At 39.2% G+C, this 26,968-nt stretch overlaps 1 protein-coding gene across 1 annotated transcript in view; it reads right to left on the bottom strand.

Annotated features, from left to right (window-relative positions):
- The window catches only part of SH3GL3 (SH3 domain containing GRB2 like 3, endophilin A3), a 49,796-nt gene extending 44,386 nt beyond the window's left edge, over positions 1-5,410 (bottom strand). The window contains exon 1 of the mRNA XM_062629915.1: positions 5,192-5,410. Within this exon, the coding sequence (XP_062485899.1) occupies positions 5,192-5,236 (45 nt within the window). The 5' untranslated portion in view covers positions 5,237-5,410. The remainder of the gene's footprint in view (positions 1-5,191) is intronic.
- Positions 5,411-26,968: the final 21,558 nt, after the last annotated feature.

Below are 26,968 nucleotides of genomic sequence, written 5' to 3'. Positions count from 1 at the left end.
GAACATCTCAGACAATAAACTAAATTCTACTGTCCTTTTCACCACCATCCTACTCCCACAATTCTATAAGGTTTACAAGAGTACATCCAATGATCTAATAAAAACTAGGAACATGACAGATCACTCTCTCTCTCTCTTCACCAATGTCTTGGATTCACCATGCCAAATTTAGGCTGGATGTTAAAGGACAGCATCTCTAATAGTCCTAATGTTTCTTCTCATGTCTCACTGGCAAGTTCAGGTTCTCCATGAAGTTTGTCCCTTTCTAGTTTACCAACATACTTCCTTTGCCAGCAAGCACTTAGGTAAATAAAGTTTGTGTGTATTAACTCAATGTCAACATAGACTTGAAAAATGGCTTAAATATTATGTCTAGGCTAGTATCATTCACCTACAATGTAACAGAAAAGAAAAATAATCAGAAAAAGAACAAAAAAAAGCCAAACAGCACAGCAAAACCCAATCACAAGATTTATTCTGTTTGGGAAACAGCAAGGTCTTGATTCTGATCTGGTCTTTATTGCAACAGATTGAATCAAAAAGTCACATAAATCAGTGGAGTAAAAGCAGAAACTGGGGAGAGAAGATGCATCCGTGCAACTGTTAGTGATTGCCAAATGCTCTTAAGAAATTAAAAATAGAAAGAGGCCTTTAAAAAACATTGCTAAAACAAAGCTGCAGTACTCTAAAAGAGAAATGCCATTCCGGATACGTAAGAGACAAAAGCCCAGAGTATATACTTAATTACACCAGGTTAAATCACTTTAGGAAGGCAAAAAGGTTGTAACAGATTCTGGTTGTTTTGGTTAGAAAATCTGCTCCCCCTTCAGCTCTATCTATAGACGACAGAGACAGCTCCTGGTTCACACTTGGAGCCTCTCCTTCGTCACTGACAACAGGAGAAGAGTCAAGAAGCCAGTCTGCATAGGCTACCACCAACTCTTGACACCGACATAACAAATAAGATATTCATAATAGTTGAAAGTCATGTGTTTCCTCAAAAAAACATGAATTTGTACTATTGCTGAGAAGCTAAGCCTAAGAAATACAATACGAACAAGCTGTTGGTAATGGCACTGCTGCTATACACAGACTTCAGCTACAATTAAAGAAAAACCCAAAATGTTAATTCTAAATCGACAGATTTCCTATGCCAGCATTGTGGCTGAGCTTTCAGAACACACTAAGGCAGGGAGGTTTGCAGCTCGCTAGCCTCTAACTACACACTTCTTTACACCGAAATACTAGCCTGGCTGCAGTTTTAGAGCACAGCAGAAATTACAACAGCATCTGCCATCTATTAAGGCTCCCTTATTCACTCTCTGTGCCTACTGCTTTTCTAAACAGAAACACCACGCTAAATATACTCCCAGTAAGCATCAGAAGATACAGTCCTCCCACCAGCTGGGTTATCCCACACGCACAACCACCACGAGACCAAGGGCTACAAAAACAGCAGGCAGAGATATACCCACCTACATCAAAAGGTTTCAAACTGAAAACAGGAAAACAGATACGTCAGAAGCTGAAAGTGACATGAGACAAGTTTTCATCATGAACAGAACTCCCTGAAGGTTAATTTGAAAATTCTATTTGCAGATACATTAAAAAAATACGGGGGAAAAAATGCTGAATTCCATGACACTGGCAGGTGATTTTATCAGCTCTGAAAAACAGCCTGTACTCACTTATCCGCCTCTGAGAGGTGGTAAGATGCGACATGGGTTCTATTTCATTATTTCAAATTGCTTATACTCAAGGGATCATCCCCGATATTAAGTGGGCAGAATGGAAGCGATCCTCATTCCAGTCCACTTGAGTGTTTCAATTTAAACCTAAATATAAGAAGCATAGTAAAGAAAATTCTAGTGTACCTGAAAGCTATTACACAACAGATACATGACGTTTGGGTTAGACGTAAGCTTTGAGTCTATCAGTTCTGTGACACCAGGGGAAGCAATTATTAGGGTACAGATAATGGATAAGAACTGCAGCTTTACCTATTGGCAAACATAGAAAAATAATTAAAACACCACTCACTCTGGGAGTTCTAACAGATGCTCGTAACTCAAGAATTGTCTTCTCAGCCTCACCAGCAGATACTTAGGTGAAAACCTACTCACACCTGCTATTTTCAGTGGAAAAATAACATGATTGGGTAAAAAATTTCTAGGAGAAAACCAACGAGAACATATACTGTGAATTAATGTATTACGAACAGAGACATGGTGGCTTTTTACTACACCAACCAAGCCTCCAATAGCATGTCATGCTTGGTTTTGGGGAGGGCTTCAGTAACCACAAGAAGTTCGCTGCTGACCTTTTAAAAAGCAAACGCTTATTTACTTCCCTGAAACTTCAGATAAATCAATCTGACATGCACCAAACATCCCAAAAACCTCAACAGCATGTATAAATTTGTAAGTATTGTTCGCTTTTTCCTAGACTCTAAACTTAGGATATCAGCCTACACACAAAGGAGATCACTACTAGTTAACACAAAAGCTCTACATAAAAACACACTGAAGAGGCCAGCTTTTGACAAAGATGAAACTGAAATGCATTTCTTCTGCAAAAAACAGGGTTCCGCAACAGTCAAGTGGTTCAGTTAGAGTACAGTACAGAGTAACTCAATTTTATTTTACCTAATCTTTCTATAACTTTATACTATCTGTATTTCAGTTAGAAATGCAGTTTATTTCAACTGATGTATATTTTACATCTTGCATGTATTTTACATACTACAGCATTTCAGTAGATGTCTGGTTTAGCATGGAAATAGTATCTTGGAAGTATACGGATACGTCACTTCTTGGGTATTTGTTCACATTTCTGAATGAACTGTTAAATACAGACTGTCTTAACCCACTTGTTCTACCTTTCAGAGTTTTGTCTTTAGGTTCTGTCAGCCTTCAAATATTATTTTTATTCCTTAATCACATGTCCTGGCACAAGTCTCATTCCCTTCAGTATTTCTGAACGTCCTCTGGGAAATTTGCCAGTTTTTGTCATCTGCCCCCATTCTCCTTTGGGAACACTAAAGGAATTAATTTCATTCTTTCTGCAAGCAATGCCTGTCTCTGCTGTTAACAGTTACCCTTGCATCTCTCATCCGTTCAATGCACAAAGGTATATGCCTCCTTAAGTGATCCTACAGTGCTTAGAGACTCAAATGTTCTGTTGAGAAATCCCTCTTTCATACTCTGCATTTGCTTGGTTTAGCATACTGTAAAAGAATTTAGCTAAAAGATGAAGTGCAAATACTTCCATTTTACATATTCCATTTTATTTTTGTTAGTTTCAACAACTCTTTAGTTTGTAACTATACATATGGGCATGACTGTGTCTCTGTGTGGCAGAGATAAATAGATCAGTTATTTAGACCTGGATGTTTTGATCAACTCTATGTATGCTATTTCTTCTCTTATTTTTTCCACCACTACTTTACTCAACATCTTATCTGAATTCTTCCAGAATGAGCTCTTAGGAAGCATCTTGTGTTTCCTCAGGCACCAAAACAAAAAAAAAATGCAGTTCCAGTATCTTTTTCCTGCACATAAAGTTCCTACTAAACAGGCTTTTTTTTCCCCTGTAGAGAGACTTTTTCAATTAACTTCCTTTGAAATCCTTGCTCAGTCCTGCATTTGAAAATAAGTGGAAACCTCATCTTTGACCCACCCTGAGAAGATGAATATTACCCGAGTTATGCATCACAGTTCCTTACTGTAATGAACACTGGAAGTTGTACAACATTTTCTCTATACACATACAGCCAACTTCAGCACATCCTGTTGGTTTTGCTGTCGCTGCTACCTTGATCAGATCTCCTCTCTCCTTTATTTTTTTATGTTTACCGGACATCAAGGCAGGATTAAGCAACTTGCACTGTTACCAGTTGCTAGATGAGACAGCACTTGTGGTTACCCCTCTGACTTCCTCAGTTAAATACCTCCTTCTTCTCAAGTGACAAATTTACCCTAGCAAAGGCTACATGACTTAACACCGTAAATCAGGAACAAAACAAGCCAAAACATTTTATAAACTGTCCTTAGATTTGTTTCCCCTGGAAGTGCCACATTTTCTAACCGAAACAGCTAAAGTTACAGATTCATGACAGTTTTCAAGATCAGTACATAACACAATGCAAAGAACACTACTGGAAACAAATCAGATACAAATACTTAGCATCTCTAGATCCAAAGTGCACAGTCTGCATCTGGGCTGCTGACAAGCCAAATTCCTGAAGGAGGACCTAGAAAGATGACAGCTAAGCACCCAGTGAACCTTTATATTCTCACTCTCACCAAGACAACAGCAGTTGTCTGGGTTGACTGAATAGGCTACAGATATTAACTTCAACATTAGCACTGTGATTAATGAGAGTCAACAAAAAAACAGATCTCAGAGCAAGGTGCAAACAAAGCAGCTGAGGCTTCCAAACACCTTCAGTGAGAAGAACCCACTGCTGCCAGTTCCTGAAGCTACCCTACCAGCGTGGGGCTTCGGGTTAGCACTATCCTGCTGTGCAGTGCAACCTGTCCACCTGCCTGGCAGGAAGAGGGCTCTCTCTCAAGAGAGATCAGGCAAAGTATTAAAGAAAAACACATTGTAAACGAGAAAATAGATCAGGAATGAAAGGAGTCAGGAGAAGATGAAGGTTCACCCAGGAAAAGATAAGAAAACAGCATCTAGAAGAGGAAGGAAAACTCTAGAAACACAGGATACCCTCTACAGGACCCATATATGGTATGCCAGGTAGGGTAACAAACCAGTAGCTCACAGCATAACACCACAATGAATTATTCAGGGAAAAGCTGGTACCCTGCAGCCTGCACCTTTAGCTGAGGCCTGTAAGTACAAACACAAACCCAGCACTAAATAACAAATATTAGTAACTAAAAGAAAGACCTGATGCCCCAAGCAAAAGGCCAGAAGAGACCCTTGTAAGGATCTACGTAAGGAGCTAAGAGACAGTGATAACCGGGAGAACCCCGAGGTGAAGCTGGAGACAACGTTCCCCGCGGCGCCAGGGAGCGATGCCGATGTCACCACCATGAAAAGAAGATCGAGGTACCCGCTGCGCCTTGCGGAGGGCGGGCGGGCAGCAGCGGGCGCGGGGCGAGCCACCCCATCAACGGCCAACCTCCGCGCAGGGCTCTGCCCCTGCCGCGGCCCGGAGGCGCTCCCTTACCTGGCTGGCTTTGTGAAACTGCTTCTTGAGCCCCGCCACCGACATCTTCCCCCGGCGCCGAGCGCCCGCAGGTCCCGGCACGTCCCGGTGGGTCCCCGCGGCCTCTCGCTGTGTCACCCGCGGCCCCGGCGCCCCGCGCCGCTGGGAACATCGCCTTCAGAGCGGGCCCGGCCGCTCACACCCCATTGGCCACCGCCGAGGCATATGCAAATGAAAGACCAGAGCCGTTTGCCGATTGGCCGCTTGCTGGGGCTCTGCTAATGCCAGCGCTCAGAGACGCCCACGCTGCGATGTTGCATGGAGACAGCAGGGGAGGAAAGGTGAGCGGGCGGGCGTGTGCCCGCCGGGGTCGGCAGGACCTCTGCGGGCGGGCGCGGCCTGCCGATGGTAGGACGCTCGCTTAAGCGACAAAAGGCCTCTTAAGCACTGATTTCAGCTCCCTAGCCTTATGTACAATAAGGTTCCGGGTTTCTCTTCCTAGGCCTCATTTCTTATGAGTCCATGTAGCATCTCTAATTGAGCGTATTTACCTAAGATCTATTATTATACACCATAATGTTATTGTAGCATTGAAAACATGAACACACAGTGGTCGAGAACACAGCTGGTGGGAGCTGTACATCACAACAAAATACACTCAGTAGCGTGGTTCCACGACTGTGTTGATGCTGCTCGGGTTGAGAAGGGCTGAGGCTCCTACCACCTCCCTCCCGGAGGAGCAGATGTACCAGGAAGCACCATACTAGAAGAACTGTTTAGTTATTTGCATTGTCATTACAGGATGGATTCATTGTGTGCTTCAATATGCCTGCATATCAGCAATGTGCTGATACAAATATGCAATGTGGCTATGCCTCCAGTGGTAAAGCACTGCCAGGCTGCACTTTACTCCTGGGAAGACACACTGCGATACACCACTGGGTCCTGGCTGTGAGATTACCCGGGAGTTGTGACACAGCTGAAACATGCACATGGACCTGGAAAGTTTAGAGATAACCTTTGCTGGCTGCAGCAGGGCTCTCAGTGTCACTGTCATGCTCACTGCATTTTTGTTAGATCAGGAGAGGCATTTTCAGAGTGTGTTAGTTACTTCTTCGTAACAGCAGGGAGGATAATGGCAAAACATACAAGAACTTCAGAATAATTGTCATGTTGTAAATCGGGAGAAAGGAATCACTATCCCTCCTGCTGGAAACAGTTATATACCCTATGAAACAAAGTGTAAAGACAGGTGTATTCGTGAATTGAGGACCTCTGACTGGCTTTCACTTGACAAAGGACTCTATACAGAAAGGCAGAAGAGACAAAAGAGAAAGCAAAGAGCATAGCACCAGTCCACCTTCACTCTGGAAGACAAACTGTGAAGTGAAGCCTTTCCAGGTTTCCAGACTGAAAAATGTTTGAAAGAGGCCTGCAGTCATCATGCTATGTGGGGCTGGGGAAGGACCATTTTCAGCCACTTCACAGGTAAACATGATTTACACCACAAGCACCTGATTTCAGTACCAATTACTCCTCCTAATGGAACAGAGAGCAAGACCTTAAGTGTCCAGGCCAAATTGGGTGAGCCTTTAATTAGCAACACATTTGTAGAGGGCTCAGGTGATAAATTAATGCGTAAATTACCTAAACTAAGAAACTGGGGTTCCGTAAAAGGTGTTAAAGCAATCTCTCAGTGTACTGAGGAATTAGGAAGGGAATAAGGTGTAGGTTAATCTTTGGCTTTAAAGAAACAGTGGACCAGAAGCTTGAAATAAATCACTGTGGAGAGGAATCAATGGATTATGGAGTCACTGCAGCTGTAAAATTGGATTAGATAAAGCACTTGAGTAAGGCTATCTGCAACGTCCTTTCTTTTTTAATCCTGCTTGTAACCCAAGGGTAGCAGCTACCTTGTTGAAGTGATACAAGGATTTGCAAGTGGGAAATGCCCTGTGGAAATTCAGCTTCATAGCTTTAATTGCTCAGTGATACAGATAAGATGAAAGCCTAATTAGTGAGCCAGCTTCAGTGTTCAGGTGCTAATGATTTGGAAGAGACACCCTGAAAGAGAGACTAAAATTTAGTTCAGATATAAGCAAAGTTATAGCTTGTAGCCAGTAATATCTAAAAACTTACTTATAACACATAGTTATCTATAACACGTAGCTCCTGCAAAAAAAAAAAAAAAGGATTGTGATTTGCTGGATGATATTCCTTAAGGTTTACAAAAAAATCCCAATTCAGTCTGTAAAATGAGGGAAATCAGACATAGTGCAAAAACTGTGGGAAGTGGTTCAGATAAATGCTGACATGATGGGGAAAAAAGCTTCTGTTAAAAAGAGCTATTACAAGGAGAAGACAGGCCAGGGCCTAGTACTACATAAGCAATAGTGAAAAATGCTTCACAGAGTCTGGGAAAGAAGGGACCTTCAGGGCCAAAGTTCTATATGTCTGGATATTTAAACAACAATTACAGTCCAACCACTCAGAAGATGTCAAAGTGCATGAGAACAACAGATGATGGCTCCAACATGTTATTGTTATTGAATAAAATGTGCTGAAAAAGAGAGTGAAATTTGTACAAACTGAGAACTCCTAACTGGGCTCAAATCAAGGCAGTGACTAGAAAATACGCACTGGCTACTTGCTTCAGAGAACTGGGCTTGAGAATTGGTCCTGTGAAATTCAAACAAGACAGATACCTGGATAAATTCACATTTCACTTGGATTTCAGTATGGACAATACTATGTGGAAAACACAGTCAGCAGAAAATCAACCTGAAGATGTGGCAAACAATCTTACAGCTATTCACTTTTCAATGAATAAATAACCTTAAGAGCTGAAAATGCAATAGCAGCTATAGGAAGTATGAGGTTTTCAACAGAATGAAACCCAGAAATATTTAAAACATTATCCAGAGGTATCTTAGCAGATGAAATTACTTGGACCTTGCAGTCAAGTACATCCATGTTTGCTTCAATGTCTCTTAAAAGTGAGAAATCTGTTGGTGAAATGTGATCTGGGTCTTTGGTAGTTACTGCCACAAAATAAAATATCAAAAGCAGGAGAAGAGATGAGTTTGTAATGAAGTTCTATTGGATATGATTCTGGGCCATGCTTACTTCCTAAGTAAGGCATTTACTTATTCCTTACGGCTTCAGAATTATTCAGAATAGGTCACTGTGCATCATTTTACCCTGTAATAAATTTCTACACAGGGCATTAGAAGGAGACTTTGGATGTACTCACCTGATACAGAACAAGAATAACTACATGGCAAACCAGCCTACTGAGAAGCCAAATTACTGCTTACCAAGACTGGAGTCATTGAGCTAAACCTATATGAGAGACCCATAAAGGAGGTTTTAATCTATAGTTGAATTAGAGATTACTATCCCAAATTATGGATTCATGATAGAAGAAGTAAATGGGAGCTACTCATGAATTCTCCACATGTTGAAGAAGTCTGATTTCCCAAACTTCATCTTCAAAACACTGGCAATGGGGAAGGAGAGCTAAAGCAGAAAAAAATACCCCAAACCAAACAAACCTCAAATGCTTACATTCCTACAGGATTCTGTGGCTTTCAGCTTGAAAAAAACAAAATTTGCTACATCAGAAATGGAGCATTCACAGGACTATGTTGAATATGAGGGAAAGAGTAAAGCATTAGACAAAAGTGAGCAAGACTCTCAGGCACAGATGTGATAGCTACTGATGGTCCATGAGGACTACATGTATTCAGTGACAGCGCAGAGGACTTGGTTAGTTTTAGCATGCTACCTGTCAAAACCGTGGTTATAGGCTGTGGTTTTTCGGTCAGAGGAAAAGAATGCATCTGAAAACTAGAACCAAGAAAACAAGCATTCTGAAAAGGTGATCCTCCAGGAAAACTGTGCCATTTGAAACAACAGTTTCCAATACTCCTCTCTGCAAGAGAAAACTTGTAGGCAGCTTTACAAATAAAGCAGGCTCAGATATAATGTTGTGTGTTCTTCGAAAAAAGTGGGACCTCATCTCACAATTCTAGAAAAAAGAGTAATACTAAACTGAATTGACACTGATACGCCGATATTGACCCAAGTAAATGGAATAATGTCTAACATAGCAATCCAGAGTGAAATCATAGAATCATAGAATAGTTAGGGTTGGAAAGAACCTTAAGGTCATCTAGTTCCAAACCCCTGCCGTGGGCAGGGACACCTCACACTAAACCATATCACCCAAGGCCTCGTCTAACCTGGTCTTGAACGCTGCCAGGGATGGAGCATTCACAACCTCCCTGGGCAACCCATTCCAGTGCGTCACCACCCTAACAGGAAAGAACTTCCTCCTTATATCCAATCTAAACATCCCCTGTTTTAACCCGTTACCCCTTGTCTTATCACTGCAGTCCCGAATGAAGAGTCCCTCCCCAACATCCCCTGTTTTAACCTGTTACCCCTTGTCCTATCACTACAGTCCCGAATGAAGAGTCCCTCCCCAGCATCCCAACAACACTGGATGAAACTTTTCAGTGTTGGCTTCCAGGTTTGATGTTGCAAGACAAATCCAGGAGCTTCCAGTGAGATAACAATGCCAACAGCAAACTACCTTAATAACAAAGTCAGCAGAAAATCCTTCTGCCAAAAATGCCCAAGACAGTAAGGACACCTCATGGGCCTGTTTCAGCACCCTTTCTATATACTTAGATGAAGTAATTATTTAAAATTGCACAAAAAGAAGTTGGTGATATGAAAATATGTTCACCTACAGAAGCAGGTTAACACTATAGGTTTGCTTCTGGAACATAAAAAAGCAATTCTGCATGTCATAGCACTTGCTGTGCAGATAAACTAGCTCAGATATTTCTGACATGGTTTTGCATTGCAGTATAAATTTCATAAGAAAGGGAAAAGAACAGGCAGTCTTCTCTACAGAGCCAGCACTGGCCAGAACTTGGAAAGCTCCCTGTTCCACACAGATACTGCTGGCAGTTAGAGCAGCGATATGTGACCCTGGGGCCGTTAGACACTCTGGCTAACCTACATCAGTTGTTTAGGACACTTATGTTTGCTCCCCAGATCTTCTAACTAAATGTAGCTAGTGAATTATTTTTGGCATACGTGATTGTTCTTCTCAAGCTGACTTTCCATATGTGTTGCTTTACCATTACCCAGATCTTTGCTTCTCGTCTTGTCTCTTTCCTATGTTTGTATTCCACATGCTGCAGATACTTCTATCTTCACTTTTCTAAATCTGTCTGTTGTTCTGCAAGTGTCAACAACAAAACAAAACCTCGTTAGGTCTTATGCCATTAATTAATACATATGGTTCTAATTAGATGTTTCTTTTAAAAAGACACAGTTTAGATGAACTCAAATCTAGATAGAGATTTTTTGTTAAGTTACATGTATGTGTACTGTAAGCAGCTATTCTAAATTTGAAAACTCAACAACCTACTTCTTTGTGTCTGCTTGTAAAAGTTTTGCAAATTATCCTATGTGAATGGACTCCTGAGCAGCTCCTACTTGGAGGTCTTGTAACTTTCAGGTGTCTCAGTTGCTTCTGGTAGCAGTAAAAGTAATTACTCTTTACTAAACATATATCTAGGCACTCAGTGCTCTCAGACAGCTCTAGACTGTCAATAAAATGAGATATGTGTAAATTGGAATAAAAATGTGAATGTCCAAAATTACTCCACAGTGGAGAAAATTCTGGAAATAACAGAGTATTAGTTAGTGCTAACCTGGGTACCCAGAACATTTTTATTTCCTCCATACTTGAGATTTCTAATTTGATAAACCACTGACAAAAAAAATGCAAGATGTTTTCATTCGGGGTAGGTCTGTTTGGTCTAAATGATTGGTTTTCTGACCATGTCAGAAAAAAAAACTTCATCCAAACTTCAAATCCCTCCGTTTTCAGTACAGCAGCATTACTTTACACAAGCACCTGGTTTGCCTGTTTGACCCTCCCTTCCGGGCTGCATTCCCTCAAGGAACTACATCTCCCTTAATGCATCTGTGGCTATGTGCATGCCAAGGTGGGCCCCTGCAGGAGTTTGGTCAGGGCAGTAGTGTATTGCCCTGTAGGAGATGTAGAGGAGCCCCGCCAGCCATGCGGGACTGCATCAGTGGAGCTTCTTCATGGAGGTACAGCAACATAACAAACTGCACTTTTCCTATTGGAAAATACCAAAAAGAAATCCGTAGGCATTTCCGAGCTGACAATTCTTAACCTCTGTTCTAGGTACGAAAAATCAACCTATTTCAAAAGCTCATTTAGTTTAAGAGAAAAACAAATGGTGTGTCAGAAATACCCACATAAGGAACATCCCTCTTTTTGCTGCCCTTTCTAAAGTAGCTATGTTCCTTCTTATTAAAGAATATGTCAGAATAAACTGTAACTTCAAATGAGTCAATATTATGACTTCAATGAGTGGGAATAATGTGCAGAAATGTTGCCCTGATTTCAAACAAATTGCATTTGAGCTCTGTGCTGTTATTTCTTAGGTGACAAAAGAGAGCTCCTAGTATTCTGCATGCAGCTGCCTGTCTTCATCAGAAAATGATGATGTTCTCATTGTTGACAATGACAGCACAACATTTGAAACTAAACTGTCACTAGAACAGTAACACTAGCTTTAGGCAGGTGCAAAGGATAGTCATCTTCATGTTAGAACTACTGTATCAGAAATGGTGGGGACAGTTTCGAAGCAGAATGTGCTACAATGGAGCATAACTCTGGCATAAACTGTAGCACATTTACTGCTTGAAATCCAGTGCAGAATTTCATGTAACTGTTCTTCAGTTATAGAACAAATCTTTAAGTATCATCTTAATAAGTCTTGGTCTTCATAATGATCCTTTTCAGTGGAAAAAGGACATGCTGAAGAACAACACATGCTGTCTTGCCTTGCTTACAGAATAAACACACAAGCTCCTTTCATATTTTTTTCAGCTTTATCCCTATAATCAGCAAGAAATCTGAGTAAAAATGTTGAAGAACACAGGCTGTATGTAATAAAAGGAGACAAACTAAAAAATCCAGTGGTCTGTGTTCTCTGTGTATAAATATATGTGCCTGCTTTTATTTTAGCTTGCTTCATAGCACAGGACAGAAAGTTGTCAACTGTGTCACACAGTGTCCTCAACGAATACACAATGTAGACGTTTCAAAGAATGTTTAAAAGCAATTTGAGTATCAGTAAGTATCTTGTAGCAAGTTTGTGAATATTCAGACATACCTGATTTTAACAAAACTTTTACAGCATGGATGTTGTTTTGCTTTCAGTGTAATTTAATAGGTCTTTTGGGATCTGCCGTGTTTGAACATCTGGGAATCATCACATGTTGTCTGTTGATCAATGAGGCAACAGGAAAGGCATGATGTGACACAGATGTTAAATATGGCAATACTCCATAGACCGACTGGATCACAAATGGGAATGATCAGACTTTGAAAAATCTGATTAAGATTCATTGACTGCATAAATTTCAAGTTTTTTGGGTTTTCTTGAATTTCCTAACTGATCTGATAACAGTGGATATTATAGTGGTCAAAGAATTATTGGAAACTGGCTTATTTGAAGGAACAGAATGACATATCTGAAGACAAGGACTTTTACTATCAAATACTTTATAGGGAGATGAATACAACTTGCCAGGACCCTGCTGTCTCATCATGATGATTAATGTCTACTACTGGATAACTCTGCTACTCCTTGTAAGACTATGAATACATAAATCAAATTTATTGCATTAGTTTAAGCATCATGGTTAATTGAGTAACTGCCACTACCCTAAGAAACCCTTTTTCTCCCCTCCCTCATATGCAAAGAAGAAATGGTCTGTATTAATTCTTTTAACTGTTAACCATGAATGCCACCTTCTGGCTATGTACAGAAACGCCCTTTGAAAGCGACAGGGAAGAAAAGCAGAGCTTTCATTCCGTAGTTACCAGATAACCATTTCAATTAAATACATGTTAAAATGTGTGAAATACACACAGGCCTCCTGACAGACTGCCTAGCTTGCTCAGTGAAATATAAAGGTACTCAGATGTTTACTTTTCTAAAGAAATCCTGTAGTTTAAAATAATAAACACACCTGACATTGAGTTTCTGTAGAAAGGACCTGAAAACTGTTGTATTTAAAGGTAGCAGCTGAATCAATATCGTGAATGAAATTCTGCCCTTGCTGAAGCTAAAAGGACTTCTGCCACTCACTTCAGTGGGGCCCAAGCTTTCCACCTGTATTTTTTGAAAGCCGCTCTTGTGAACTGGGGTTTGAATTCTCATACGTTTTTAAGGAAGCCTGGCATATATTCTGCTGCAATTCAGTGGGTACAGGATTTTAGAGAGGAAACTGGTCCTGCAAAACAATGATGGTAAAGGTTTTTGGAGTCAGACCTATTCTTTCCTATGATCAGACCAGATTAGCTGTTGCTTTTCTTGCTTGAGCTTCTCCAGCAACAGACTTATAGTTGTTTGGTGTTGCTAGTACAGGCAAAAGCATGTTGTATGTACCAGAACATGTTCCTTGGACCAATCATATTGTCATGGTGTAACGGACTCCCAGATCAAAGCAAAATTCTGCCCTAGCTGCTAGGACGATATACAGACAGCAGGGGAAACAAGCCAGGGAATTTCTCTCACCTGGGGAAGCAAAGAAGAAGCATTTCACCAGTGCATGAAGAAGAATATTTGGGCAGACAGTAGCTGAAATCCCCTGCAGTTACAGAATGCTTTAACTCTACTGCATTTAACTTATCCCCTATTATTTTTACCTAGCTATTCCTGCTTGGTGATCTGCTGCAGGCTTGAATTCTCAAGTGTTAGTTAAAAATCATTTCAGTGAGCCCAGTCCTGCACTTAGATATATCAGTGGGAAATCAGTCGTCTCTTCTTAGGGTTCTTTTTGTACTATCAATTTCTTTACTGAGTCAGGTATAACACAGTAGAAATCATATGCAAGCTGACAAATTGCTTAACCTTAACATAGACACTGGACCACTTTTTATTTGCCTAATCCACGATTCTGATATTTGTTAATGTCAGATATGCATTTATTTCAAGGATGCAGTGAAAAAGTGAACATTGGAAGACAGTAAAAAAAGTGACAGCTATTGTGTATTAGTTAAATGATATCTGACTTGTGTGATGAAAGTTTTCCTTATAATTAAGGAAAAGTTTGTTAAAGTTATGTGAAATATAATGGGCTTTCATATGCTGCAAGTGTCAACAACATCTGCAATAAATAAAAAAAAATGAAGCTTTATCAGATTTTTTTTTTACCCCTTCTTTGGAGGAAGAAAATAAAAGACGGGGATTAAATTGAGCTAAAACTATAGCTCTGCTGTCCCTACAGACCATACTTGCTTGTTTTTCCTGATAGGCTATCTTGCAAATATGACCCATGCACTGGTACATGGAAAGCAAGTACTCGCTTACTCAATCCATCTATACAAATGTCCACAGAGTTTGTTGTTTTTCTCAGCTGCTATCTGAGAAATCTTTAAGAAGCCATTTATAATTCTGACATGTATACTGCATTTTGACATATATACTATGTAATGGAAAGCACATTTGTAAATCCTGCCTTTTTTTTCCCTCTTCAACTTTGGCTTAAAACTTTACAGGGCTTCTAGGATTCATAAAATACTGTGCTTTGCCTTTAATGAGGGTGATATAGAGCAGGGTGCTACAGAGACAACAGTGTGTGTTGGGTGACTTTGTGTTTTTTTTTCAGGGGGAGGAGGGGATAGGGAGACAAGTGCTCAAGGCAAAGAGAGAGAAATGTTCCAACATGAAACTGTTCCAATTTACTCTATTAGTGATGCTATCTCCAATCTGTAGATGGCAGTGATCTTCCACTGCCTGCTTCAGGAGGCAAGGGGGAATGCTGGTCCTGGGGAAATCCTAAAATTAAAACCACTATGCAAACAGATGTGGGGAAAATAAGTCATGAAGTTAACTTAATTCTATACACCACTCTTCTTTTTAAACTAAAAACTACTTAAAGATTATAGGAAGGTGTACCCTTTGTTGTATTTCCTTCATGTCATTAGAAAATACATCATACCATTTTGAACCTATACATTGCCTTATCGAAGGAGTTTCATGACAAATTCCAGAATACTTTGGTTTGGAATTTATCTACAATCAAAACCCCGTTGTGGGATTCTGGCCATCTTCTATGCAACTCTGATGAATTTCAGTATTTTAAACATGTTTATTCAAATAATACCTGCAAATTCAAATTGGTATTATTCAAATAATACCAACACTTCTGGGTACTTAGCTGCATCCTTCATCAGTTGCTCAGCAGGTCTGTATCACCTGTTCAATTTTTAGCTGTTTTTCTCTTGGCACTTGCATTGGTTTTCACTTTTGTTCAAATAAAATGCAGAAAATGGAGTGTGTAAAGCTGTCAGAGTATACTTTAGTGAAGGGTGTGAAGTGGAGACCACTGAAATCAAAGAGAATACTGCTATTACTTTAAGTGGATTTATAGTCTGGCCTCCCAAAATCTACCTTGCTTGGTGACTGGCAGAGAGAATTTTTAAAGCATAACACAAAGTCTAACTTTCCCCTTTTATCACTATTTTCAGCTGTGGTTTGTATTTCTGGGTTTTTTTTTCCTTAATGATTCAGCCTATAGAATTTTAAAATACGATGCTTTTCATGAAGATCAGGCTATAAAAACAATAACATTTTGAAGTTCTATTTTAAGTGTCACATACATAGGCTTCTATCATCAGATTTTAAATGGTATGTAGATACACAAATGCAGATGAGGTGCCTAAAAGGATTTCAAACAGCATCTAAATAGCATTTTAAAATTTGCTTCTGAAGATCATAAGTATCAATGAGATTTGGGGTCTTAGGGAAGGAACTGGGATATCCCTATAATGCATGTTTATGCAAAGAGGACACAGGGAATTACCCAAGCAAGTGAATTTCTTAATATCCATTGTTTTCAGTAGGAAGTGTATCACTGTAAAGAGCAAAAAATACAATTCATCTGCTTCTAAGGCAACCCAGTTCAGTTTAAATGTTAGAGCATTAGATACCTTAGGGAGAATCCAAGTTGAGACATTCCTCAGCAAATCATGAGAAATTATTTGTGTTTAACATTAATTGAACATTAAGCCCTTTCATTCCTTGCTGCTAAACAATGTTTTGCAACATCAGTACACCTAATCTGCAGTCACTGTTTTTTCACTGCAGCTGAGCAGTCATTGGTATGACTAGTGGCAATTTTGAAAACTTCTAGTGCAGAAAGCCAGTATAAATTACTGTGCATTGCTTAAATCCTTTTTGGAAAGCTTAGCTGGGAGTTATCTCCTTCTGCACAGGAATGTATCATATCCAGTATGTTCTGGAACAAAAAGGCCATACTCTCCATCCCAACAGCAGGCTTTCCACCCATTCCAGTAGGTAGATAAAACCATCTACCTGATATCACTGTCTTAACAGCTTTCTATACATGCATCCTATACCTATATTTTCGCCTCTTTCTTGTGTTGCCACGTAACTTTTCTGCTTCCTTACTGACCATGCTCTTCAGTTCTTTGGAAAACAGAAGCATCTTACCTAATCTATCCACATTGCTTCACCTGCAGTTCTAAAAAGGGATGCATTTTTTCATGAGTGAATGCTTGATCCTTTATATTCTATTGTCAGAAAAATAATCCTTTATCTGTTCCCAGTATGCAGTATACAGTTTCATGGTATCTACTTTCACCCCCAAAAAAGGATGAGAAAGGGCAGCTAAGAAATGATGTATGGCCTTATTCCCTGTTTATTTACATGTGTGCATGAGTATATATACAGACTTGCTCTTTTCCCTCACACTAATATCAGAGAAAACAGGGCATAGTACAGAAAACTGATTTTTTCTAACCTGCTTATATTAAATAAAACCTAGGTTTAATATATCCACTCATGCTCTAAGTGCGCACAGAAAGGTCCCTTCTTTGGGAATTACTCTTGGCCACTTCACAAAAATGTCAACATTAGAATTTTGCAAAAAGCTCAGTTTAGTAAGCCATTGGCTCAGTTTGCTTTAGATATACTTAGAAGATAGTTTGCAACATAGAGTGAGTTAGGACTCTGCATGACTCTCCCATAGCTTCCAGTCATGCTGCCTGACTTGCACTGTTACTGTCTATCCTTTCTCCTTTCTGCTTCTTCCCATTCTCATTCTTCTGTTCCCTCTCTTCATCTTTCTAATTCATTCCACATGCTCTTGAATATGTACCATGTAAGCTGCTGTTTTGCATTCAACATTTGTTTATCCTGGGACTTATCACAGTATCTGAGAACCTCATAACTTTCACAGATTTTTATCCTCTTGAAGCCTTTGTGAAACAAGGAAGTATATGCCAATTTACAGATGGGGAGTGGTCACATTGGAGATTAAGTGAGGTGCTCAGAGCCATGCTTAGCCGTGGGAGCTATACACAAGTATTTCTTGGCTCCTGATCTCCTGTATAGATTGAACATTCCTATTGAACTACATCTCCTGCAGTGCACCACAGTCTCCTTTAGCAGTGAGGACAGGCCATCACTCTAGTCTTTTTGGCTTCAGAGACTTCTGGGAGATATGGACTGGCTGGGGAGACTCTTTTTACATTAGAGCAGGGACGTGAGACACAAATTCAGAAATTTCAGAAAACCCCACTGTGACTTTCCAAAATCCAAATTTATGGATGGGTAGGAAAGGGAATGTGTGTGGGAATGGGTTCAAGTATCTGACCTACATTTCCATTCCCCCATGCAAGAAATCAAAGCATCCTCAAAAAAACCCAACCAAACTAATCAAATTCATGCAAAGCAGATACCTGACTCAAAACCAATTAATGATCTAAAAATGTTGGCTTCTGAGGAAAATTCTGTAATGGCCTACTTGTGTATCATACTCTGGAAGAAAGAGCACATAACTAATAGTGATTTCATTACAGTTAATCCTTCCTCTTCATTTCAGAGTATCTGCTCTGAGACAACATACTTTTTTCCTGCAATAAAATTCACCTACCTGTACATCAATGCAGTTAGAACAGTCTCGTAATGTTGGTTCTAAATTAACTTTTTTGGAGTTGTCAAAATGTTGGAATGTGTATCCATGCTTTACGACTCAGAGGGGAAACTTCCAAAGCAGTGAAGGGAAGGCTCACATAAGGACTGAGGTTGGCAACACATGAAATTTGGGTGCCAGATTATTAAGTATTCTGATTTAGCTGTGATGTGAACCTCCACAGAGAGCTCTACAAACAGCTCTGCTGAAACAGAGGTAGTGACCTCTGAGGCTCTCATGTGACTGGGCTGCCCATGGGCTGTCTGGTCCAACGGGGTGCCACTTTCCTTTGATTTATCCTTAAGCCTGAGGAATGGTTGTTTTTTTTCAGTGTAGTAACAAAATCCTATTTCAAATTCATTATTAGAGTTATCTATGCTGTCTGGCCCCAGTGGATAAATACTGGTAACTAGATACGTATTTTCCATGGACCTATGCACTGATTTTAAAACAAGCCTCATGCAGATAGATGTCTGGTTTTCCTTATTAATTAAGGGAGATGGGGAAGGGAAGAGAAAGGGGAATATATAATAGTTCTCTTACCTGAGAAAAACTGTGCAGCTGGGTGTGATCTGTTGTATAAGGCAGAAAGTATGCAGCTTATCGATTGTACTCTCTTGGAACCTTAAGAAAAAAGAAGTGGTTTGTAGCATATTTTATCATACAAATTTGGTGATAAATAAACATTCCAACTACTTCTGCACTTCTATGCAGACTGAATACAGTCATCATAAATGGGGGGGGGGAAGTTACTGAATGAAATGTGTGTAAAGCTACTCTGCTAGCGAGCCCGTATTTCCTGCTCTCAGAACTCAAACGGCTTAACATAGTGAAAATGTTTCAAAACTGACATGCAGAAAGAGTCTTCATTCTGCTGCGAGCACAACCTCCACTGAACTGTGTAAAAATAAGGCAAGATACAATGTCAACACTAAGAAGATAAGGTTAAATCACAGTCCTTGTAGTCTTTTTCAGTAAGTCAGTTTAGTGCTATTGTCAGATCAGTATTAAAAACACTGCAGTATGATCAAAAGTTTCTAGATCTGTGGCAAAACAGTGAAGGTAGCACCTCTACAGGCAACAATAAATATCTTAAATCTCCCCAGAAATCTGAGCAGAGAACTCCATCTGGCTGCTAAAGTTTTCATAAATTTGCTCTTTTGCCTCTATGCCCAACTATTTAAATCACCTGTATAACTAGAAATGTTACTTGTTCTCTACTCCGTGTTTTAGGTAAGAGAGACAGGAGAATATTGACATCTTGATTCTATGATCTTCTTCACTCTCACAGCAATTACAGCTCCTTACTGGACAGATACGTGCCATCCTAGGAGCATAGTTCAGCTAGTTTCAAGAAGTATATTCAATGCTAAGAGCTAACAAAAATTAAGTGTATCAATGAATCAGACTCTGAACATAACACGAAGCCATTGCACCTTACTGGGTTTTCCTCAAAAACTTGCCCAAAATTACCCCTGGCACAGAGGAAGATAGCAGTGCAGTTGATGTTTTACTTCAGGCTATGAGCCCACCACATGGAGCTAAGGACTTGGAGGCAATGCCTGCTACTATCATTCTTGACTTTTTCCTTATATTTTTACTCTCTGAGAGATCCTATTTCTCAGCATAATTGCTATTCTATTTTTTTGCTTCATATTATCAGATACCTAAATATATGGAAGCATTTTACAGGTGTTTCAAAGCTTCCTGAGAAGTTACTGAACTTTGTAACTCTTGGAGTGTGTGCAGTTAATTGAAAAGTTCTCTTCTCTATATATTTTCTCTAAACAATGGAGAAAATATATATGTTAAACAGAACCCTATCCAGATATGTGTGTAAACTTGAGAGAAGAATGCAAGAGAGTTATTTATAAAAGGATGGGAATATTAAGTATTATTTATATAGTGCCAAGTATATTCTTGGTTCTTATCTGTTCTTACAAGCAGCACTTTGTTCCTATATGGAAGAAGCAATCTGAAGCCATGGCAGCTGAGCTGCAGTAATTTTGATATAATGGCAAGGAAAAGATGCCAGCAAAGTACCTTTCATGTGCATGTTAAACTTAGCTTTGGTTGACAGTGTGCCCACTGAAAAACGTACACAATACCTGTAGGAACAATAAACAGAGCCTTCCACAAAGAAGATTTTATTCATTTCTGTTGTACCTTAGTTACTAAATTAGCGCATAATTTAATCTGTCAATTCCTTATCTATAAAAGGGATGCATCAGGACTTCCTGTCTTGTCCAGACACATTCCCATGTCTTCTGAGAGGAGCTATCCTGCTAAGTGTGTTACACCATACCTACTACCCAAACCCCCAGTAAAGGCTGGGGCCTCATAGTACCGATGTAATAACCAATATAATATGAAAAATTAATTTTCTTATGGTAGCTGCATCCCTTAAGACTTTTGTCATGGTCTGACAACCAGGACCACTTTAAACAAGGAACAAAAAAATACTACTGTTTGACATATAAAGAATATGAAGAGTTATGGATATGCTTTAAAATATCTTAGCAATATTTTCTGAACCTTTAGACACATTTACTATGATCACATCTCTTTTTTGTCTTGTAAACTAACACCATCTTATTAACTTTTAATATATGAAAAATATGCACTATAGGAAATGTAATGTTACTAATGAGGTAAAGATCTCTCCCCTCGCTGTTATTTCCTGTCCATCTCCGTGGTAAGTAACCATGTATCTTTGTATATGGACATGTACAAGATAAGTGGAATAGCTACTTACCCATCTTCAGTCTCTGTGGACCTTGATTAGCTAGTAAAAAAGGCAGAGGCCACATCAAACCAATGCTCTACAGAAGAAACCTGAAGAAGTGCATTAAGATTCTGCCCTTGTAGTGCCAGCTAGCAAGATTTTCACACATGGGGAATACAGACTAAGATCTTCTAAAGCTAAAAGACCCTGCAAATCACAGTTTTGTTCCACCACCTAGTAGTTTCCAATAAATACAAAGAAATCTGCAATAAAAGCACTAAAAATACTCCCTATTCCAGAAAATACCTCAGATTTTTAACTCAGCTTTATTCCCCTTGTTTGAAAAGTGGAGGAAATGTATTTGCTTGTTAAACATAGCATTCAAAAAAGAAACCTTTACTGAGGATTGCACACAGCTTTCAGGTACTTTTCTGCAAGACACATAGAGACATAAATTTTTCTAATATTAAATACAACTCTTCTGCAGTTTAATCAAAAGTTAGACTGCCAGGCCCCAAATGATACTAAAAAAACCAAAATGCCACATTAAATTTCTAGGGGTCATTATTAAAAACACATGGAATGTTCCCTCCAGGGACTTTGGAAGTTAATTACACTGTCAGGACACTCAGTGTTCCTCATAGGCAAGGAACAAAACATACTGATGTTGGAGGCCACAGAGAAAGTACTCTTTAGTTTCCCTCTCTACCCATTCTCTTGTCCCTGGACTCTCTACGACTCCGGCCAAACCCTAAAGTAAGCATAAGAAATAGCATGATCATCCAAGGAGTGCTGGGAAGGACTCTTTGAAACAGGCAAGCAATATCAAACATGTCATAGCTAACAACAAGCAGAAAAGAGCACTGCAGGCTGGGCCCTGGGGACATGGACATCTAGTAAAGCTTGGGAGGGAAATCTGGTAGAGGGAAGAGCAAGGAATGCTCTGCCTTAGCTCCTACATACACCAGCTTGGTGTATGCAGGACTGAAATACTCCACGAGCAAGGCTACAGGTTCTGCATCACTCACTGAAATGGTCATGATTCAATTTCAAAGGTCATCCCACCGCAGTGAGCTCCCATCTCTGCTGTTGTTCTCATTTGGCTGGAGAGGGCTTTGTATAAGGTTAACAGTGCAGCAGTGTATTTGTCAGTCATTACCTGTTACCTATTTGATTGTAAACACGGGCTCTAGAGCTGATGCCTAATTCCATTTTCTTTTGAGTTGGAAAAATGGTTTAGTAAGTAAAGATGGCTTAGCAAGGCCTAAGACAAAGATGACAGGTTGTGGTCTGCAATAAGGTATGTCTCAGCTAGATAGTTCATTTTTTTCAAATACACTTATTAATCATGATTAAAGGGGTTGTAGATCACTGGTGATCAATCCTGCAGGTACAGAGCAAATCATAACATTCCCTTATCGCAAAGGGTTTGAAAATTTGGGTATAGCTACTGAAAACCACTGGAGGAGATGAACCTGTACATGCAGCGTCACCAATGCACAAGGGATAAGACGCCTGCAGGCCAGAAGAAGGATTGCTATCCAGATATCCCTGCACTAGAGATAAGCTTCCTACAAGCATTAAGAAAAAAAAAAAGGATTTCAAAAGATGTAAGATACGGCTGTAATTAAGCTAAGAAGGCCTCACAAGAAGTGAACTCCATATATGTTAAAACAATTCCTTTCATTTTTATCTCCTTTTTCTTTCAAAATCATTATTACTTTTTAATTACCTCAGATTCTCATTTAGCAAACTTTTAGCCAGGAGAAATGATGCATGTACTCACACAGGAGGAAACTCGAAGGTGATCTACAGTCAGTATAGATCAGGGATGTAGAAAGGTGACTTTCTTAAGAGCTGTATTGGCTTCTCCTAGAGTCCAGTGACAAAAGAACGTAACATAAACAAGAAAGCTGGCACTGGCATTGGGCATCATGGTCTCCATATCATATATGAGCACCTCTTGATATTTTCATTCAGATATATGATCCTTCTTGTTTGCCCATTGCTTTTCTCCAGTTCCTGACCTTGCCAACTGTCTGTATTTTCAAAACAGAAATCCTACAAGGAGAAGTAAGGTTGGTTCTAGGAAGACCATGTACATTTGAAGGCAAAAATGTCCATTCTGTTTACTTCAGAAAAGCTTCTTTTGATACTATTTCTACAAGCTCACAGTCATTATAAAGTCATCTGTTCCCCTTTTTAAATAATATATTCTCAAGAATAAGAAGGAAAACCCAAGAAAAACTGGCTTAAGCCACTGGTCAAAATTTAAACAAAAGCACCCCAAACTAGCAAACCATGCTGAGCAGACCAAGCTCTGAATTAAAGCCATCTCATGTGAATTTCAGGTCAACCAATGGCTAATAGCAGCTATCCACAGGGATTAGAAACACTGCTTGCTAGTAAACTGAGCAACCATAAATGTAAACTCACTCATCCATTGAAGTCATGTTGAACATTTACTGAAGCATGACTAGAATCAATAAGTAGAATTCCAGATAAACTGGTGACAATTTGTTCAGCAAAGGAATACAGTAGAATCTGATTTAAAGGGGGCTATTCAGATCTCCCTGATACCACCAACTGTTTCAACTTTCCTTGAAAGGTTGATTCAGTACAAAACTGCTTTGTAGTATTTCCACAAGCTTTGTATTTCCTGACCTCCAGAGAGATGGAGGCTAATTGCAGTTTACCTGGATGTCTAAAAATACATCTTTTTTTGGAATGGCACACTGGGCATTTTGTCATTACACAAAGTGCCGTCCTGTCTGTGCTGAAATTCAGTTTTCATATATTAAGTAACGTCTGGTAAGTGCCAGGAACACCGCGGGATCTCTATCCATGTAATGTTACAGCACCCTTGCTTCTGTTGACTGATACATAGGTGCCTAAGATTAGCCTGTTGGAACTACCTAGAGGGACATGGGGTTTATTTATAAGCTCCAGAATACCTGCTCATAATTTATTTATAAGTATTATAATATTATTCTATTCTATGATTCTAATAATTTATTTTAAAAATCAATTATCTTCCACTGATTTCCTTCCAATTTACAGAGTGAAATATCTTCTGCCTGTTACTGCGCTGCTTAAGTTGGCTAAATGTCCTTTAAATCTACTTCTTATACTGTAGGATGATGCCCTGAAATGTCACTTTTCAGTAAGATTTTTAATTTAAATTTCCTTTGAAAAGTTTAGTAGGAGGACGATGACAAGACAACTAAGGCACGTGGATAAATTATTATTATTATTATTATCATAGTAGGAATTATTATTATCATAGCTTTGCTTTAAAACAGAAGGAAACAGAAAGAATATATAACTGAAAAAATGACAATAACTTCCACAAGGAAAAGAATAAATGAAAGGTATAATTGGCAAAAATGTACAAACTAGTCTGTGAAATAGTATTTCTGAGCTTAAGGAAACTTACTGGGATCTGGGTCACTGGGTTAGAAGGAACTCAGTTAATGAAAGACAACTGTCTTTCTAATTCAGTATACTAGAAAAGTAGCAAAACTTGATTTCAATAAAGTGTTTCTGGCATTATATGACATAGAGCTATGCACAGTGAGCTAAACACAAGTTGCTAAAAATCCTTAACAAAATAAAAAGGGAGAAATGTAATTCCACCTTCTATGTCCCACTTCTTCTCCCTGTGTACCCACACAGTGCTAATTCTGGCAGGACGTAGTATGCAAAATGCACATATCCAGGCTTTCTGCAAGAGCACCACACAAAACCAATAAATTACAATCAATTGTGCAAATGAAATTTGCCTTTAATCTCCCTTTATGTGCCTTATTAAGAAAAAAAAGTTGAAGACTTAAAAACCAATATAACCACCACATCTTGGAGAAAAATCAGCTTAATATAAAAGATTGTCAGTTTAAAATATATAGCTAGAAGTCCTGAAATATTTTACATTTTTTACCACCTACCATAAGACAACAACGTAGAAAGACAACAGCGCACAAGCTCTGCAGCCTTAACAACCAAATCTGTTCATGTAAAATAAACCCTTGTTGTGAATACTACATCAGATTAACAGACATGAAAATCAAAAGGTTCCCTTTTCAGAGAAGACGACTTTGCAGCACCATGCTACAATCCATTGCAAGTAGATTAATACCGTCATAAAGAACTTGAGATAGCCTAACAGTAGTTTTGCATGTATTATATGTTTGAAATAAGATGGATTGACATTTTTTTCCCACGAGTCGCATTCGGTATTCCTAGCACTGCGTGGAAGGCTTTGACTCCTATTACCTTGCATCTGGATTGTGCTTTACTTTGGAATTCTGGATGATCTCATGGTGAATGGTTACAAAGCTTTTATAAATGCTAAAGATGATGTGTTATTTAACTCATCATGCAGTTGGGGAGTATGATCCATATTTAGCAGTGAAAGGACTGAGATACAGATTGGGTAAGGGGTTTGACCTGGAAAACAATACCAAAAATGGGTATGGAACATCTCTCAGGTTTCATAGTTATGTCTTAGCCAGACAAATGACTTACCCCTACCTGGTGTTCAGACCATACCTCACTAAAAGTCCATGTCATAGTACTGTTTTGCCCAGAGTTTCCTCTAAATATATGTGAAATTAGAGGTTAAATTGTCACCTTTTGAGCCTGCAAAGACAATTTTGGAAGGCATTTTGCCTAAATGTTTCCTTTCACTGACATGTAAAACTTTTTTTGTTATTTTCCTTTTTTCTGTAATGGAAGACAATCCAACTTTAGTATAAATTGCTACACAGGAGAAAAGCAATGAGAATTTTTCTTTCACTCTGCATGAAATCACCTCTATTAAGTTATTCAGATACAATTGCTATATAAGGCCTAAATAACATTACTGATACAATTCAAACTTTATAAAATTATTTTAATATTAATTGTGTGGAAGGGAAAATCAGATGCACGGGTAGTTCTTGTGCTCACTACAGCTGAAAGAATACACATCCCAAATGGGGGGATGTTTTAAAGCTCACTGAGATGGTTGAAAAGTCACAAAGATTTCAGCAGTCCTTAGATCAAACCTGTGGACAACAGGGTGAAATTGAAGATTATTTGACTTCTGCAAAGCTGCAGGAACAGTTAATCACTAATGATCTGGTCCATCTTGGACACTTGGGAATTTTTCAATAGCCCTTACTGGGGCCACATTATATGTCTGTTTTTTCTTTCCTTTGGTAAGGTCCCTCAAACCTTACATGTTTTAATATCAATCCAGTCCCCTCTCCATCTAACTGACTTCTGAATCATATCCTAAAAGAACACCGTATTGGCAGTATGTACTGTAGGCAGAATAATCTCAGTTCTCTGCCATATTCTCCATGTGGTATTCTAAAAAATGACATGATTGTTCTGCTTTTCCCTGTAGCTCTCGGGCTGACTATATATCTCTGGGTGTGTTAAGGTATGATGCCAGACTAAAACCTGCCTTAAACAAACTCCCAATAGCTCTGATATCACTTTTAATTTATATTATAATTTCTAAATTCTAGTTGCTCCCTGGTGACTTTTTTTTTTTTTTCCACAAGAGCATCTGGAGCTGGGAAACAGTTTTGTGCAGGAAGCAACTGTGTGTAGTAAATGACACCCTTCTGTGCCTCTCGCTGCTCAGTGTAGTCTGACCTCTTTCACCAGAGTGGCCAGGTGAGTCCCACTGCTTCTGGGCAGTTCTTACTGTTTTACCTAAAGCAAAAAATTCCTGGGAGTGTCCACAAATCTGAACCGGCATCTGTTCTTTTCCTGTTGTTTCTTCTTTGAAAATATAAACAGAATGTTAATTACCTTGCCCTGATTTTATCCTGCTTCTCAGTTTGTTTCCTTTTAACTTCTGAATCTATTACCACCTGCCAATTTGTCTAATCCTGTATTCTGGCAGATGTAAGGTTTTAGCTGAGATTCCTGCAATGATCCTCAAGGAAAATGAGCTGTATCTACTGAGTCAACCAGACTCAGAAAGCCAAATCTTTTGCAAATGTTACTTCATTATT

The sequence above is a fragment of the Pezoporus occidentalis genome, unplaced genomic scaffold (genome assembly GCF_034315485.1).
Source record: "Pezoporus occidentalis ecotype Australia unplaced genomic scaffold, CSIRO_AGI_Poc_V1 ctg11, whole genome shotgun sequence".
Lineage (NCBI taxonomy): Eukaryota > Metazoa > Chordata > Aves > Psittaciformes > Psittacidae > Pezoporus > Pezoporus occidentalis.
This window is presented reverse-complemented; position numbering and strand designations above follow the sequence as displayed.